We start from the raw sequence: 16,717 nt of genomic DNA, 5'->3' as shown, positions 1-16,717 counted from the left end.
AGCTAGCAATGGTTCTGCTTTGAAGAGCAGATAGTTTGACAAGCTGGTGGCCCTCATGCTATGAAGTGCCACCTTTGTGTTCCTAAGAAACACACATTGGTATTTGTTTAGCCTGTGGATCTTTGCAAAATCAACACACATATACACAAGACAAAATAAATCCCACAAACCAAAACAAAACCCCAAGCAAACAAAAAAGCCATAACCCAATCCAAAAAACAACCAACTACTATTTTGACTTTTCCCACAACTTACTGAGTTTTACCTTATGGTGGATTTCACATGTGGTAATCTTGTAAAGGGAAGGATAACATGTAAAAATTAAGGCATCATATATGCCTGTATTTTTTTCATGAACAACAAAAACAACTTCTCCCTTCTAGATTTACTGCTTATGTACAAATGTTGGAAAAAAATTTCAAAAATTAGATATGAAGAACATTTATGTGGTCATTCACAAGTGCTGTTTCAATTGAATCTTGATTTTGTCCTTTGGGATTCAAACTACAGAAATGAAAGAAAATCCTTGCTAGCTCTGGAAAAAAATCCCAAGAGAGCCTAACTCAGAACCTTCATTCAACAAAACCCCTTTCTTCTTACTTTAACTAATAACTGATCTTTAAATTAAATGCAAGAAGACTTAAGATTTTAATGTTTAAATTTGAAAAAATGTTAGCAAATATAATTTTTTCTTCATGGCTAACAATTTTAAAGGTATAACTATTATAACTGCTTTGGAAAGAAAAAGCTCAAATTAAGAAATTCAGCTTCTTGTGTCATTTTTATATCTGAAAACAGCTTTTTAAACCGAAGCACCATCTATAAAAATGTCTAGAAAAGTGACAAATAGAGGAATATTACATGGAAGTTTGGGGGTTTGTTACGTACCTTACTTTTCAGTATTTTTTAATGCCCTGCTTCTGATACTAGCAAAAATGTGCAGCCATTCTCAATCATATTCATAATGAAAGAAAATATGCAATTATCAATACTATGGCAGTTTTACCTGTAGAGACTGTCACACAACCCTTCCGACCACTATTACCTAATGAGATCTTACTGACAAACAAGAATTGCCACACATCTCTACATGCAAAATAAAGTAAGGGAAGTTAAGTCTCTTTAGAAAATCTATGTAGAGTTTCCTGCTTGCAGCTGTACAAGAATCATCCATTTGCTACAAAGAAAAAGAATTACACACTTGCAATGCTTAGATCACTTTCACTGAATTAAAATCTTGTTCTCCCAAGCAACTTAAAAACCTGAGAAAATCAACAGTATGACCACACTGTACAGGGTGTTCCTAGTGATAACCATTCTTTCTTCACACCTAATACAAAACACAGACATTGTTTTAACAAACACCACTTGGCTGACCTAGAAGATAGGATGAAGGAATAAGAGAGTCATGTCCAATTCCTCATGGATTCTCAGCTTGAATCCTGGATTTTGCACAGTTTACCTTACGAACATGATCCGTGTGACATTTCACAAATTCCTGGATAAATGTTGCTACGCTCTGCCAGCAGAGAGACTGGCTGTGTCATGCACAGATCAATAATAGCACTGTGTCTCATCAGCCTCAAAATCAAAAGTGCTTCATCTGGCAAAAGCCACGGCCCTTGAGGATCTGACATATAAAAAATGAACACTGTACACACAATGTCTACTATGAAAGCTGCTAGTGTAAAGACAAGTCTATAGACACAGAGTTGAGTATATGTAAATAGGAAAATATATATTTGTATATATAAAGAAGTTTTAAACTCCTATTTATGAAGAATGTCACAAATAACACAAAGCAGCAGCTGAATAACAGAAATTAAACTAAACTTTTATGATGCCTGAGAGAAATATAAAAAAATATGAAAATCCAATATTCACAGTCTTTGGAGGAATTCTGAAGAAAATAAAAGGACACGTTGAACTGTACACAGTAGTATCTATGACAGTGGGCTGCAGTAAAATGCATGCTAAGATATATATAATGCATAACCATCAAAATTATGTTCATTGAAAATATGCTTTTATCTTCCTCAGAGTAACTACTCAAAACAGAAGTCTCAGGAACGTCAATCATCGTACACTACCTGTAGCTTCAGTCCTCAATATAGGCTTTCCCAACGTGACAACAGAAATTTATGACTCCTACCAATTAGACTTCCTCGTATCTAACTTAGTCTAATAGTGACAGAGATTGTTAAATTTATAAATAAGTGAAGCATTTGTAGATTTTTAGTTGAAATCACTTTTTATTATAAGGCCTCTCCATCATTTCTCTCATAGGAAATTTAGTGTTTGGGTTCATTTCTGCCAAAGTTTATATTGCAAATAATTTGGAAAGTAAGTATTTTTATGTTTTGAAGCCAAACCTTTATCAAAATATCTCAGCTGTAGTCCTTTGTCAAGATTTTAACTTAACTTAAAAAAAAAAAAAATTAAACTTTCTCTACACCCCCAATTAAAACAAAAATTTTTTTTCCTCAAAAAATGTCACGACTACCTCACTAAAAACATATTTCCTTATGCTTGATCCTCCTGATAAAATGTGAAGCAAATTTTAATTTTTTTAATAAATTTAAAAATTGTAATTTTTCTTTTCTGCATTTTATTTTACCAGCTTACAGACTACCTAAATCAAATAATGCTTTAAATAAATAGCTTTAAACAAATAGCAAATAAATAGCTTTAATATTCTCTCAGCTCTGCAATCAGCAACATTTAAAAGGTTCTACAGGACTAACATAATCCCAAATTCTGTGTACATAACACACAAAAGCCATTTTTTCTTCCCTGCCTATCTTCTGCTTAAGACTAATGATCTTTAAATGCTCCTGTTGCACACTGTATAACTGGCATTTCCTTTGGGTTACTCCCTTCATTTCAATACGCATCTTCCCTGTGCCACGAGTTTATATATACCTCTTCAGTGCTGATGTTTCTTCCTCTGCATCAGAATTTCTCTTCCTTAAAACCTGATGTTTGAACACTCCTGCTTAGCTTCAGGTAGATCCTTAAAAACAAGTGGTTTGACTTATCTTAAATTTATCATCCATGTTTACATCTCTTTTCTGCAGCACTAAACTCATTTTAGCATTAATGTAAAAAAATACTGTCGCCTAGCTGAGCTCTCAGACATAAACTTCTTCTTCTATCTTTGCTTCACTTCACTTCTTCAATCATTGCTTCACATGAGTGAACAGTGCTCCTGAAGTTGAGAATTTACCTTCCTGTTCATACTTCCTATTAATTAAGCTCATGCCATCAAACAAATGCTCTCTTTCTGTTACTTTTTCATGCATCCTACAGACCCAACATTTTTTTCATTCCTTTAAAAGAATATGCCCACAGCTAATCAAAAGCAGCTGATTTCTCTCTAATTCTTCTTTTTTAGATTAGTCAGCCAATATCACTATAGCTGTCTGACTCCAACTGACAATACTGAATTACAGTCAGATAAAAATTGCAGATCTCATATCTGGCATGTTTCTCTCTTGGCTATTTTTTTCAATCTTCCTTTGGTAGACTGAGGACTCTACAAGATTTTTTTTCTTAGACATTTAAACTTGAGTTACCTGTTAATCTGCTCTCTGAAAACCTTACATTGTTCTCTGAAAAACTGTATTTTCAAATCCTCCTCTTAAGTCTTCAAAAGTTTTTAAAATTAGTTTAATTTTCTTCTTGGATTCTGTGTATTAGAACTACACACGTTAGTGTAACACCAGTCAAATTATGCTAGTAAAAGAAAATATTCTTTCTGCTCCTCTTGTACAGACTGTTTATACAGATAAGGACTGTATTTTTTTAAATGGCAATGGGAGTTCATGCTCAGCATTACCTCCTAGGACTCTCATTTTTCTTTAGTCCTTGGTTCCCAAGAGACAGCCATTCAGCTTCACTCAATGTGAGACGACCAATGTATTGGTTTTCATCATGATGTAATGATTTGCTGATTAAAAACACTGTGACATCATAACAATCCATACTCTTCAATCAGATTCCAGAGGATAATTGAAAGCTTAAGAGTAGTTGTCAATGACTACAGATACCCTAAAGATATGCACTGACTTGGATTTTTTTACATTGCCACTAATTTTTAAAAAAATTATTGAAAGATTTTACTTCTAAAACAAAAAGCAAAAAGATGGTCATTTCTTTCACAGTATATCCAGATAAAATAGATATGTAAGATGCAAGCCATTATCCTGGTAAAAAAAAATAATGATATCATTCATGTGAGGGATCAACTGAAAAATTAATTTCATGGTACGTGAGATTCTGAATTAGTGAAAATGATTAAGTGCCACTTATATGCACAAATTTAACCTTAAGAGATGAATTAAGACATTGTGTCTCCACTGTGTTCCATGTAGCAATGCAAATACTACGTAAAACAAAGTATGCTGAAGACAATTTTTGAAATTTTATTTAATATTTACATTTCAATAAGCAATGACTGTTGCACAGAGGCACACAAAAAAATGAGTGAATGTGCTTATAAAACTTCTGATACTTTCAAGTCACAGAGTTATTTTTGTAATCCTATACTCATCCGACTCATCAAATAAAGAACTGTGTTTTAACAATTCCCCTAGTCCATATATGTACCTTGCTAACCATGCTAAGCACTCTCCTCTACCAATCTTATGTTCTGTATCTTCATATTGAGAAAAATTGCATAACAGATTAGGACAGGAGCAAAGGAAAAGAGAAGTAATGTAAAAGAGTACATTGGGAGAGTGCAGGAGAATCAACTCACTTAATGTTCACAATACAAAATTATCTCCCCAATTTCTCATGAGTCTTGAAAACTTTTCCTAAGAACGTAAGTAGGAAAACGTTTATCTAGGCTGGGAAACAAAAAAACAAAAAACAAAAAACAAAACAAAAAAAAAAAAAAAAAAAAAAGACTGTTAGGTAAAAATCCATCACAAGAACCAGGGAAGAAAACTGGAACTTCCAAGGGAGAATAAATGGCTGATGGAAACCCAAAGCAGCTATTTCTTGCACATTATTTCACAGTCTATCGGAACACTAAATCAGAGAATATTAAAAAAAAAATTGCAGCTACATTCCCTGTTGTCTCTCCTTCTCCAAAAGTTGAAAACAAAAAGCAATCCCTCACCATAGAAAGATCTACATGCAAGATTGGAGGGAATAAAATTTAACTTTACCACAATAAGTAGGATGTCTTGAAATTTCCTTGAATTCAGTGGAAATTAGCACATGCATAAAGGGTTTAGTAAAATCACTTCCATAGCTGATAGGCGGTAGTTACTAATAATGAATAATTCAGGGATTAATCCAGTGAACAAACCTAAGAGTACTGGTCCAATTGCAATGCAAACTGTGATGGTTTTCTGTGATGACCTCTTAGAAAATCTATGCCAGATCTGAAATGTAATCTCTTGGCAACATATGAATAATTATTCCCAAATCAATGACCTTCATTGTGTGAGATTTAATGGTAAATAAATATCCTCTAACAAAACCATATATTTTCCATAGAACTCTACGTAGTATAGAAGGTTCAAGAATCCAGTGTAGCTTTATGCTTAACTTTAATCAATGAGCAGATCACAGTGAATTCAATAAAAACACTCCTGTGAACGCAAAAGGAAATCCTACTATGATTCTATATGTTGAGCTTTTCCAGGTCTCAATTTGTATCTCATTTGGGATTTTTTTTACGGGAAAAAAATTCAAATTGAGTTCTGTTTTGGTCCATGGTATTTTTTTTCCAATAGTAAGATAAGAGCCCATGCCAAGGAAAATTTGATCAAATCACAGAGATGAACGAAAAAAGCTCATATCACATGAAATTAATAACATTAAAATACACACATACAGGATATCTTCTGGATTTTATTTCAATATGTATATAATTATGTTGTATCATTTAAATGTCTGTTCCACTACTATATTAAGCTACTGGATTTACTTATATTAGCTATACTTATAGACATATGTACAACTTCTGTAACATTACAATAACATGTAATTCTTTTGATACAAGTTCTTTCTTCTAATATAGAAGAATACTTTTTTAGTATTTCTATAGGACACAGCAAGATAAATTGTACAGACTGTAAGTATATTCTCTGAACTTCATGTAGTTTTAACATTTTTTATTCATAGTATATTTTTCTAGAATTTACCTATCTCTAAGTTATTTCATTTTGACAGAAGCTTAAGTCCAGTAGTCCTAGTTCACACCAACTGCTCTTTTTAATTTACAAATTAGACTCATTTCCTACATGCAATGTACTTTAAATGCTGTTCATCAATAATGCAACAGATATTTTTCTTCAAATATCCATATAAATTGTAAAACGTATTTAGTTTCATTTTTGTTTCATAATGACAGCACAGTTTCATGAAAAATATATTTTACATATAGAGCTGTTAACAAAACTGACTTCAAGATGCTGTAGGTATTTGATGCAGCAAAGTATCAAAATAACTAAAATTTTTGGATGTAGATGCATTTTAAAAGTTAATTTCATGTTTATCCTTTGCTATTCTTTATTTTATTTCATTTCCAAATCAATTTAAGGAGCCATACTGAGTCAGTGGTCAGAGGCAGTATTACAGATTTCCTCAGTAACTCAATGCTGTTTGAGCAAACATATTTGACCAGCTGAGTTTTTCATTCCAGGTAAAATTTTGGAGTAGGGCTTGAAAAAGGTGAATTCTAGCCTCAGAGGTCATAGAGAATTTTCAGTTTCTGTTCCCAGCCTTTATAGGTGTGACTGCATACCTTGATTTTAGATTTATTAAGTTCAGCCAAGCGTTAATAAAACTAAACCAAAGCAGAACCTAATCTCAATATTTTCAATTCAAAGCCTTCAAAAATTACAACTAGGGCCCAGAAATTAAAATTAAATTCCAAAAAATTGAAGTTTGAAGTACATTACAAACATTTTTTCCTGCCTACAGATAATGCTCCTGCTCAGGTCTGGAACACTATGAGTCCTTTTCTCATGAACACATAGACTGGGTGTGTGTTTTGAACTTTTAACTATATACTGTCCTTGCAAAGAGATTATTTCAAGATACATATAAACAAGAGTAAAAGCAGTGGGATGTCAGGAGTAAAAACCAGAATTTCTCAATCTAATTTTGAGAAAATATCAGTCTTATGCTGATAATAGTTTAGGTCAATTATGAAGTAAACCTCTGCTGTCTTAGATTGCATTTGCAAACTCTGGAAAGGTCAACAGTATATCCTGATATATCCTGTTTATCATAGCTTTATCTCTTCTGGTTTACCTTTCAACTTTGTTGCATTTTAAGAAAAAAATAAAATGGAAAATTTGTTGGTTTGATTTTTAAGTATTTTTGAGAAACCTTGTTTACTTCTTTTGGAGTATTGGACCCAAAGATTACAGTTCCCATAAATTAACCTAAACGACTCTTCTTAAAAGTAGTTAGGACAACATTATCTATATGCTTCTAAAGAAGGGGAGAGAAATCATGATTCTTCTAATGTTTTTGGGAAGAGAACTTCACAGAGTTCTGTGTTTGTTCCATTACAATCTGTGATGAAGGTGAAAGCTGTAGAAATGATTTTGAATCAAGTTTGTCAAAAGTGTTAAATATTATGCATACATAGCTTTTATTTTTAAGATAGATACAAGAAGTTCCAGACTTAACTTTGCATAGTAAGAATGGAAAGGGCCATTGTTTAACAGAGCAGAAGCAATTTGAATTCTTATCAGATTTTTTTATATATATTAAAATATGTGGTCATTATCAGCATCTCTGCTTTTACTTTCTTTTACTACTTATATATATGAAAGTCAGAATTCCTGCATATGCTACTGATGTAGCAATAACTTTCCGCAATGCTTATTTGTATAAATTACTATTTATGCTTAACTTAAAGTCTTCCAAATTTCAATCCTTCTAAAACTGTTAATTAAATTCTATCATTCATCTTCTGTAGATATCATTAAAGTTATCTAATGCACATAATTAGAAATATCTTTTCATGATACCAAGGAAGTCAATCCAACACTCAACTTAGAAGAGGTGATGCTAAATGTAGAATCTCTTTCATGAATTTAATAAAAATACACATGCTCTGGATTACATCCATGTAAGAGATTTCAAACATATAAACCCAGGACATTTATGAAAGTGTTTTGACAGGAAATAACTGGATGGGTTTACAACCATTTCTAACTGGATGACATTTATCTAGAAAGCCCACTAAACCTGCCCAAGTAATTACACATTTGCTGGAATGAACAAAAAGTGCGGAAATTTCAAAAGCAGTTTTAGCTACTGCAGGATACAGATAGCATTCAGTTTATAATTTCAGATTTATTCCTAAAATTTACTTTAAGGAAACCACAAATGTTGTGGCAGGTGGAGGTAGAGGAGTGCTGCAACTTCCAGGAAGCGTCTCCAACTGAGGAGTCATCTGGGGGCACAGGCACACACACTCCCATGCACTCACACACACACCATTACAGTTGTAATCTGCTCAGCAGTAAAGAAAAGGGAAGGGTCTTCGTCTGGAATTCCATGGACAGGCTTTAACCCAAGTGCATGTGAAGGGGTCCAGGGATGAAGACAGGGCACAAATGAGGGACCAGGGTTTATATATGGAGTAGTCGGGGTGGAGTTGAGAACAGGGTCCAATGGGTGAGGGAGAAAGTGGTGCAGAGGCAGCGTAAGAAATGAGGAGACCCAACAGGGAAACAGGGGCAGAACAGGGGGGAGGATTGCACCAAACATGGACCAATGGGGTTTTGAGGAAGGAAGAACATTCTAGGGAAGGGACATATAAGGGAGAAAAAAGGCAGTGAGGTCGATGGGACAGCTGGGGCGCTAGAACTGGGGTACATTGGCATAACGGTGAAAGAACTCTGGGAGGAGGCTCCTTTTCCTCACCCTGACCTGAAGAGACTTTTCTGACCTAAGGAACATCCCTCCAAGGTAGCATTCTGTATTCTGGTTTAGGAGGTGTGTGGCCTCCACACAGAAACATACAGAAATTGTTATATATGTATTATATATAATTGTTATATTAATTGTGATAATATATCTTTAAAGAGTGAAAAATCCTTCATGAAAACTGAGATCTTTGCATAAAATAATAGCTCAGTCAATTATTTCCAATGCATCTAAAATTATCATCAGTTTTTTTCTTTGTTTCAGTGCAACTGAATAATACTAAATTGGCTGATTTACTTTTATTTGGATGCCATAAGATGAGTGAAGCTGTGATGCTGGTTTTGCAGATGCAGCACTGAATTCTGGCCTGTCCTTTGATACACTGAGGCATAAAAAAAAGTCAAGAGAACATGTAAAGAAAGCCACAACCTTTAAAGAATAAAAAGCTTTCTTTAGCACTTTACTTTTCTGCTTTTCCTACTCATACCTTTCTATGCTTGAGATAATCTACCAGATAAACAAACTATGAGCTCAGGGGGAAAGAGTTCCCTTAAAATTCAAAGAAAAGTGAAAATCAAATAGCTAAAATAAAGTTTGGAGGTTTATTTAAAAGGCGTTAGAAACGAAGTGTCTGGGTCAGATTTAAAATATGCTTCTAAAAAAATTAAAAGCTTTTTCCCAATTCAGCAAAAGTATAGTGATAAATCTGCAGGAAGCAATCTGAAAAAGATTTACTTAAATCTTTACAATATCCTCTTCAAAGAATGTGTCAGCATTTGACTGGTTGACTTGTTCTTATTCTGAGATTCAAGTTTCCTGCTGAAGTAGACTTATGCAGGCACTTTGCAATTGCCCACAGTGTTCCATAAAGAAATGCAGCTTTCCTGTGATATCACCTGAGAAACACTGGAGAACTGTAGATGCAAAAGTATGATACATCTAAGCAGTGTACATCTGAACAGCCTTGACATGAGTAAGAGAAGCACTAGTAACTCAAACTGCTTATGATTTTAATTTCTCATTCTATATATTATCTGGATTTTTGCCACAACAATGACATTGCAAAAAACTAATTATGATTACTGCAGTGTATGCAATAAATACACTTTTCTTATAAGCAGTCAATGATAGAAATGAGTAGAGGGGAAGACTAAACCTTAGAAAAAAGATCCTGAATTTTCCCAACAACTTCTTTTAAATGCTTTTCTTAGAAACTAAGAAAATAATAAATACCATTGCTTCCACATTAAGTATCTGCTCCAGCTGTGATTTCTATACACCAATAACGAAATGTAACTACCGTACTTCTGTACAGATGGTCTTGACTCAGTGTTACTGTGAATCCTTAGAGAATGCAAGTGTTGATTCTCACATGTGCAGTCACTTCAGAGCCTTTTTTTTTTAAATATGCAAGGAATTGCTTTGGCAGAAACAAGACAAAGCCAGATATCTACATTACTGCAAAGTGTTTATAAGGCCAAACAAAACCAGAACTTAAATCCAGAATTCTGAACTGTTAAGAGCAGACAAATACACTCCTACATAAATGTCTGTGTGGATTTTCAAGAAAAATACACAAAACCATGTATGTATATATTCTGAAAATCAACAGATGCTAGACAGTCTTTTGGTTGCACGAACTGTAAAATCTGTCTCAAAATGAACATCTGGAACATTTAAATCTTAAATCTAGAGTCGATCTTCTAGAGTCCCTGAGGACTATAATGAAGGACTGAGTGCATAAACATCTGTCCTTGTCTGCTAAAGGATTTGTTTTCTCAGATAAATTCAGGCAAAATGGCACGTTGTCCAAGCCATGATGTTTGGTCCTTAGCCTAGGACCAAAAGTTCACTATTAATGTAAGTTTACTCAGAACTTTATGGTTTGGCAGTTAGTCATAGATGCTTATTTTTGTATATTAGTAATTTTGCCACTCTTGAATATTTAAGATTTTCTCCAAATCCAGAGATTGTGTCAAACTTTTATTTTTCCATGGTTTGACTGCTTGTTTTTTACCTTCTACCTCTCAAGAAAATTCTAAAATCTGAAGTAACGAAAGTATTAACCAAAAAACTTTAACAAACATTATTTCCCTTACAGTATTTTAAAACTTCACTTCTAGATAATATTTCTTACAAAACAATCCCCATGCAAGTCCTTTACACAACTGTGTGCTTTAGAACCAGTAGATCTGCCTGAATCAGGGTTCTCTCTCTAAAACATGAGTGTACCCTGCAGTGACTGTGTAGGTTCTTTACCTCCTTAATTTTCACTTGGCAAGTAGCCCAAGCCTCTGCTTTAAATTTCCCACTTGGTAGCACTAGTATGGCACCTGAAGAGTAATTAGTTGTAAGAAAGGGAATTTGAATCGTTTGCTGAGAAGGAAAAAAATGTGCATGCCTAATAAAGATTTTTTTCCTTAAGCACCTGAAACACCCTTTATTTATTTTTGCTTAGAATGCACCACCCTTTAAATAGACCAGCAACCATTTTTGTTAAAACCTTCCAGATAAGCTAAGTGATAAAAAACCAGTTTTGTTTTAAAGCCATGCTGGTTTTATTTTAGTCAGTTTTTTCTATTACAGCAGCTTTTATCATCACATAAATTTTGTTCCCGTGTATTTCTTTTTCTTTTTTTTTTTTTTTAACCAGTTCCCTGATAATGCTATTTTCTATTTTACTTCTCACATTGCTCTTCTATAGACACCAAAGGAGTAGTCTTATAGGAAGGCAAATCATGAAGACGTGTGAGAAATCAGAACATTTTAACTAAATTACACATATATTTCCCTGTGAAGTTTATATTATGAAACTTTATATTATGATAGTTTGCAAGATAGGCAGATCTTCATTGGTTCCAATGACCTTGGAAACTCTTTTTAAACAATTCATTACACATATATAGTTATGCAAAATGAGTAACAGAAATGAAGTTTTCTCTCCCCTAGAAATTAGCAGTTCCCTACTCCTAAGAAAGTTAAAAGTGCTGCTCCTGATACTGCTTTTGCCTTCTGTGCAAAGACAAAAAGACAGAGAAGTTTGAGGGGGAGGGGATTTGATTTCTTTTTTTAATGTCTGCCTCCTTCCAGCAAGTCCATCTGTTGTAGAACTATAATTCTGGAAGTAGGATGTGTGTGTGACCAACAGGAGACAATTACTGCACAAGTGTTTGTTGATTCAGCTCTATAAAGGGCAGGCCGATCACTACAGTATGAACAGAAAAGAATTCCAGCTGAGGAGCTGCATATAGATTAACACAAAATACATATATACATGAGAATGGGGAAAACCAGAAAGGAGTAATAGCATGGAAAAGGATTAAGTAGGAATGAAGACTGAAGCAGAGAAGAAACTTTGCGTCCTTGGGCTGCTAACTAAATACTTTATAAGTCTCTATTTCCATAATTTTTTTTGTCTTTTCACTTTAACTGGGAAAGATGGAATTAAATAGATATGGAATTGGTCTGAGCCCCCTTTGGAAGAAAACTCTAGTTGTTTTGGAGTGTTCCTCTTCACAGAGGAACAGGCTCTGGACTGATCAGATTCTCAGGAAGGTTTGCAGATCACAGGCTAAAAGTGAAACTTATTCCACTCATTTGAATACATGAAAAATATCAGCATGAGCACCACTTTATTTTCAAAAGGATAAATTAATTGCATCGATACACTAGCCTCAATATCATTTGTATATAATAACTGACCCACACAAAGCATGGTAATATATAATATTTCATAATTTTAACTATAATAAATTAAATATAAAAATCAATGTTATCAAAATTTCACCAAATTGCCGTAGAATTAAGGTAAACATTGCAAGACGCTATAAGGAAAAATAGTGAGCTCTATTGTCGCGGTGCCTGTGTCGCATGGCTCGGCCAGCCCTGGCATCACGGGGGTTCTTGGCTGACCAGGAGCAGGAATGCGGCAAAGGCAGGAGAGACAAGATGGGACTCCACTGAGACTGAGCAAAAGGAGTTCATTGAAACACAGGATCCTCACCTCAGAGCTCTGTCTTAGGAGAGACCCTGAGCATCTGAGGGGAGCAGCTTATATGGGGAGGGCAGATCTCAGGGATGGGTACAGCGACAACCCAATAGCAGACAAGCAGGGAGTGGCTCTCAATGTAATGTACAGGTACATTATCAAATCATAAGAAACTGGGAGGGGAATGCCTGGATCCTGCCCAATCACTCAACGCCTCTCCTGGAACCTTCTGGACACAGGGACAGCTCCTGAGTGAGGGACAGGACCAGAGGGTTATGTTACCAGTGACTGACACGTAACAGCTGCAAAGCCAAACTGAAGATTGATAAGGACAACTGCTTGGCAAACAACTTAGGGATGAACCAAGGGAGAAGAACAGGAGAGGGGTACAGAGAACAAACCATTTTACAGAGAACCTTCTGGAAACAAATTTATACAACAGGAACAAATAAGGTAAAACCCAAACATGCACCACCACACTCTATGGTCAGTTTATTAATTTGAAGTCTCTGATCAACCAAATGTAGCTGATTTGTTAATTTTTCATTCCTTTCTTTAACATTCTTAATGGAAGCCACTGCTGTCTTATTTTTACTCTGTAAAGCAGCTATCTGTTCTGCAGTGACTTAATTTTTTCCTACAGTAGAGTAACAGCATAGCCCAGTTTCTGAATAGTGATATTTCTCCCTTTTGCTCTGTTCACCGAACATAAAATGGCATGTTACTACATGGACAAAATCATTATATGATTTATGATTTTGTTTTGGCCCTTCAAAACACTCTTGCAATCTCTAAAATATTTCTCAGTAAGTAAACTGGTAAATTAACAGCTGACCTTAAGAACATGCAACATATAAAACAGTCAACCTACAAACACTCCATGTTGTGCTTTTTCTGAAGTGCCAACAATGCAAAAATTAACAAGGACTTAGAAGTTACAGGTGTCTCAAATTTCTGATCAAGATTATCAAATTAAAGGCTTCAGTGTCTTGTTAACAGGCTGGGTTATTTTAAGGTCTAAACCAAAATACACTTAATTTGTTTCATTGACTATGTTGGCTACAAGAGGCAAACTTGAATAAAAGGTAATGAAAAACCTCATTTCAGTCAGTAGATTCACTAGGTGGAACTTAGTAAAAACTTACTTTAATTGCGTGAAAAGATGCTGTTTGTCAGTCATTCATTATATGAGAATTTCACCTTAAAATAATAAGCTAAATAAATAAGCTATCTGAAACTACACATACAAATTCCAACAAACAAATCTTGCATCAGCATATTAGTGTTTTTTTGTAATAACTGAGTATTTAATGCTCAGTGTATATTTAAACACTTTTGATCAGGAATGCTGCAACATTTGTCCAATTTTTTAAGTCTTCCGATTGTAATTTTTATGTCATATCATGCAACATATCTCTGGGAATATTAATATCTAAAATAGCTGCTAAACAAATTCAAAAAAGCAGCATATTCTCTACTAATTGCACTAAACAAACTACTGACATTGCAGGACAAGTTAGCCATGTATTCTAGATAAGTACAATGAGCACACAATTTAAAAGACTAAGAACTGAGATCTCAGCAGATGATGAGGAAACAATACATATCTGCAGCAAAAAGATGGAGATCTCTACTCTAGGCCACAGCTCTAATAAATGTTTGAGTTCTAAGAGAGTTCCAGGAATTTTGCTGTTACTGCAAGGATATTATATATTCCTTCCAGGTGGAGAACAACCAACCAAGTCTCATCTCCAACCCCTTGCACAGCTCAAGACCTTGGAAATTTCTTCAACTTCCCTTTGTATGAGAATACCCAGCACTAGGGCCCTTAAATCCTCTGGATAGATTCAAGAATTCTGTTAGAATTGGTATTCCCAACTGTTAATGCTGAACATTTGTGCAATACTTCCTTTCACACTCACAAACCATGTTTTCAAATCCTTTTCCTGCAATAGGGGAGTTCTGCTGAAGCATATTTAACTGCTTAGGGCTCTCTGGACACTTCCTGAGTCTGCTTCAGTTCCACCAGTCTGTTACAAATGTCTATCAGAGTGTATCTATCTTCTCCAACAGGAACAGAGAGTAAATGCAATACAGGCCCTACAGAAATAGTAGTGGCTGGGCTATACTACCAATCAAGAGAGAACAGAGTCTCCTGGATTCACTGCCTTGTATGTCCTCACTCAGGAATAGCAGGATACTAACAGGAGTAGCACACTCTTGTCAGATTTTCATATATATCACGTGCACCTACTCATACTATGTATTGTTACCAACAGATAAATGGAAAAGAATTTTCCCTTTTTTCATTTTATTTGATAAAAAAGTATTGATGAAATAACACAATCAAGAATATGTAACAAGACCAGAAAGTTTGCATTTGCTTTAAAATTTTGGAAAACAGAAAACATTTTTTTTCAAACTCTGTCATATCACCATGCAAAATACTGAATTTCAAACTAGTTATCTAAAAGAAGCAAGTTGGTCAGTGTTTCAGTATTCTGTTTCTTGAACTAAGAAGTAATAATATCTGCTTATGTTTAAAATTCCATGAAGTGATTTATTTGGACAAACATAGGAGGGAAAATCGATTAGACACTGTTAAAAAGTCCAAGAATGAATCATCTGTTACAGATTGTATGGAGCCTCTAAAGACCTGGGACACAACCAGCTGGCCCTCATCTGTGAGAAAACAGCATATAGATGTTAGCAATGAGACAAGCAGTTCAAATCCCAGACAATGAATGTAAATAGGCTAAGAAGTAGCTAAAAGCATACTTTTCTCAAGACAGAATCTCCTGTGTCTCAAGACGCAGAGAGAGTCAAAAGTATCTTTCTAAGATGGAGCAACTTGTCCAGCGCACAACAAACAAACTGAGAGACATTTATATTTTATTAGTCAGTACACCATTTGGCTAGAAGGAGGGAGAAAGAGAAGTTACTATCTCTGTTACGGGTTAGGTCAGCCTATTCTGTACAGTGCATCTGACTGAGAGAAAGTTTAATGGGATGTCTATGGCATTCTTTGTCTGGACTGTAAGACCAGCACCACTACCTTACATCAGCTTTAGGTTTTTAAATCATCTTTTACATTCCTGTCCAAATAATTCTACAGATATATTTAGTTTGTATGGCCAGGTTTTGGTAGTGTGGGAGCTACAGCGCTGGCTTCTGTGCAAAGTGCCCAGAAGCTTCTTCCATGTCCAGCAAAGTCAATGCCAGCCAGTTCAAAGACAGACCCACCATTAGGCAAGACTGGGCCAACTAGAAATGACAGCACATCTGTGATAACATATTTAAGAAGGAAAAAAGTGATTGTGCAGAGGTAATTGTGGTCAGAGAAGAGCAGAGAGAACCTGTGAGAGGAACAGCTTTGCAGACACCAAGGTTAGTGCAGAAAGAGGGACAAGGAGGTGCTTCAGCTGCTGGAGCCGAGATTCCCCTGCAGCCTGTGCTGCAGCCCATGGAGGATCACAGGGATGCAGAGATCCACCTGAAGTCTATGGAGGAGACCCAGCCCAGAGCAGGTGGATGCCTGAGATGAGGCTGTGACCCCATGGGAAGCCTGTGCTGGAGCAGGCTCCTGGCAGGGACCTGCAGACCTGGGGAGAGAGGAGCCCTCACCAGAGCAGATTTCCTGTAGGACCTGTGACCCCATGGGGGACTCACACTGGAGCAGCCTGTCCTTGAAGCACTGCAGCCCATGGAAGAATGCCCCACCTTGCAGCAGTTTGTTGAGGACTGCTGCCCATGGGATGGACTCACACTGAAGAGTTTTATGGAAAAAATGTCTCCTGTGGGAGTGACCCCATGCTGGAGCAGTGG

General features: G+C 35.5%; 1 protein-coding gene across 1 annotated transcript in view; it reads right to left on the bottom strand.

The window, feature by feature from the left end:
- CNTLN (centlein) overlaps positions 1–16,717 on the bottom strand; it is a gene marked incomplete at both ends in the record, with an annotated part of 183,918 nt that overhangs the window by 45,724 nt on the left and 121,477 nt on the right. Inside the window, 3 exon segments of the mRNA XM_083883171.1 lie at positions 13,372–13,508; positions 13,511–13,529; positions 13,533–13,587. Of these exon segments, the coding sequence (XP_083739297.1) occupies positions 13,372–13,508; positions 13,511–13,529; positions 13,533–13,587 (211 nt within the window).

The sequence above is a fragment of the Zosterops lateralis genome (assembly GCF_965231275.1).
Source record: "Zosterops lateralis genome assembly, chromosome: Z".
In the NCBI taxonomy this organism is placed as follows: Eukaryota; Metazoa; Chordata; class Aves; order Passeriformes; family Zosteropidae; genus Zosterops; species Zosterops lateralis.
The sequence above is the reverse complement of the archived record's forward strand: the minus strand, read 5'-3'. Positions and strand labels throughout refer to the sequence as shown.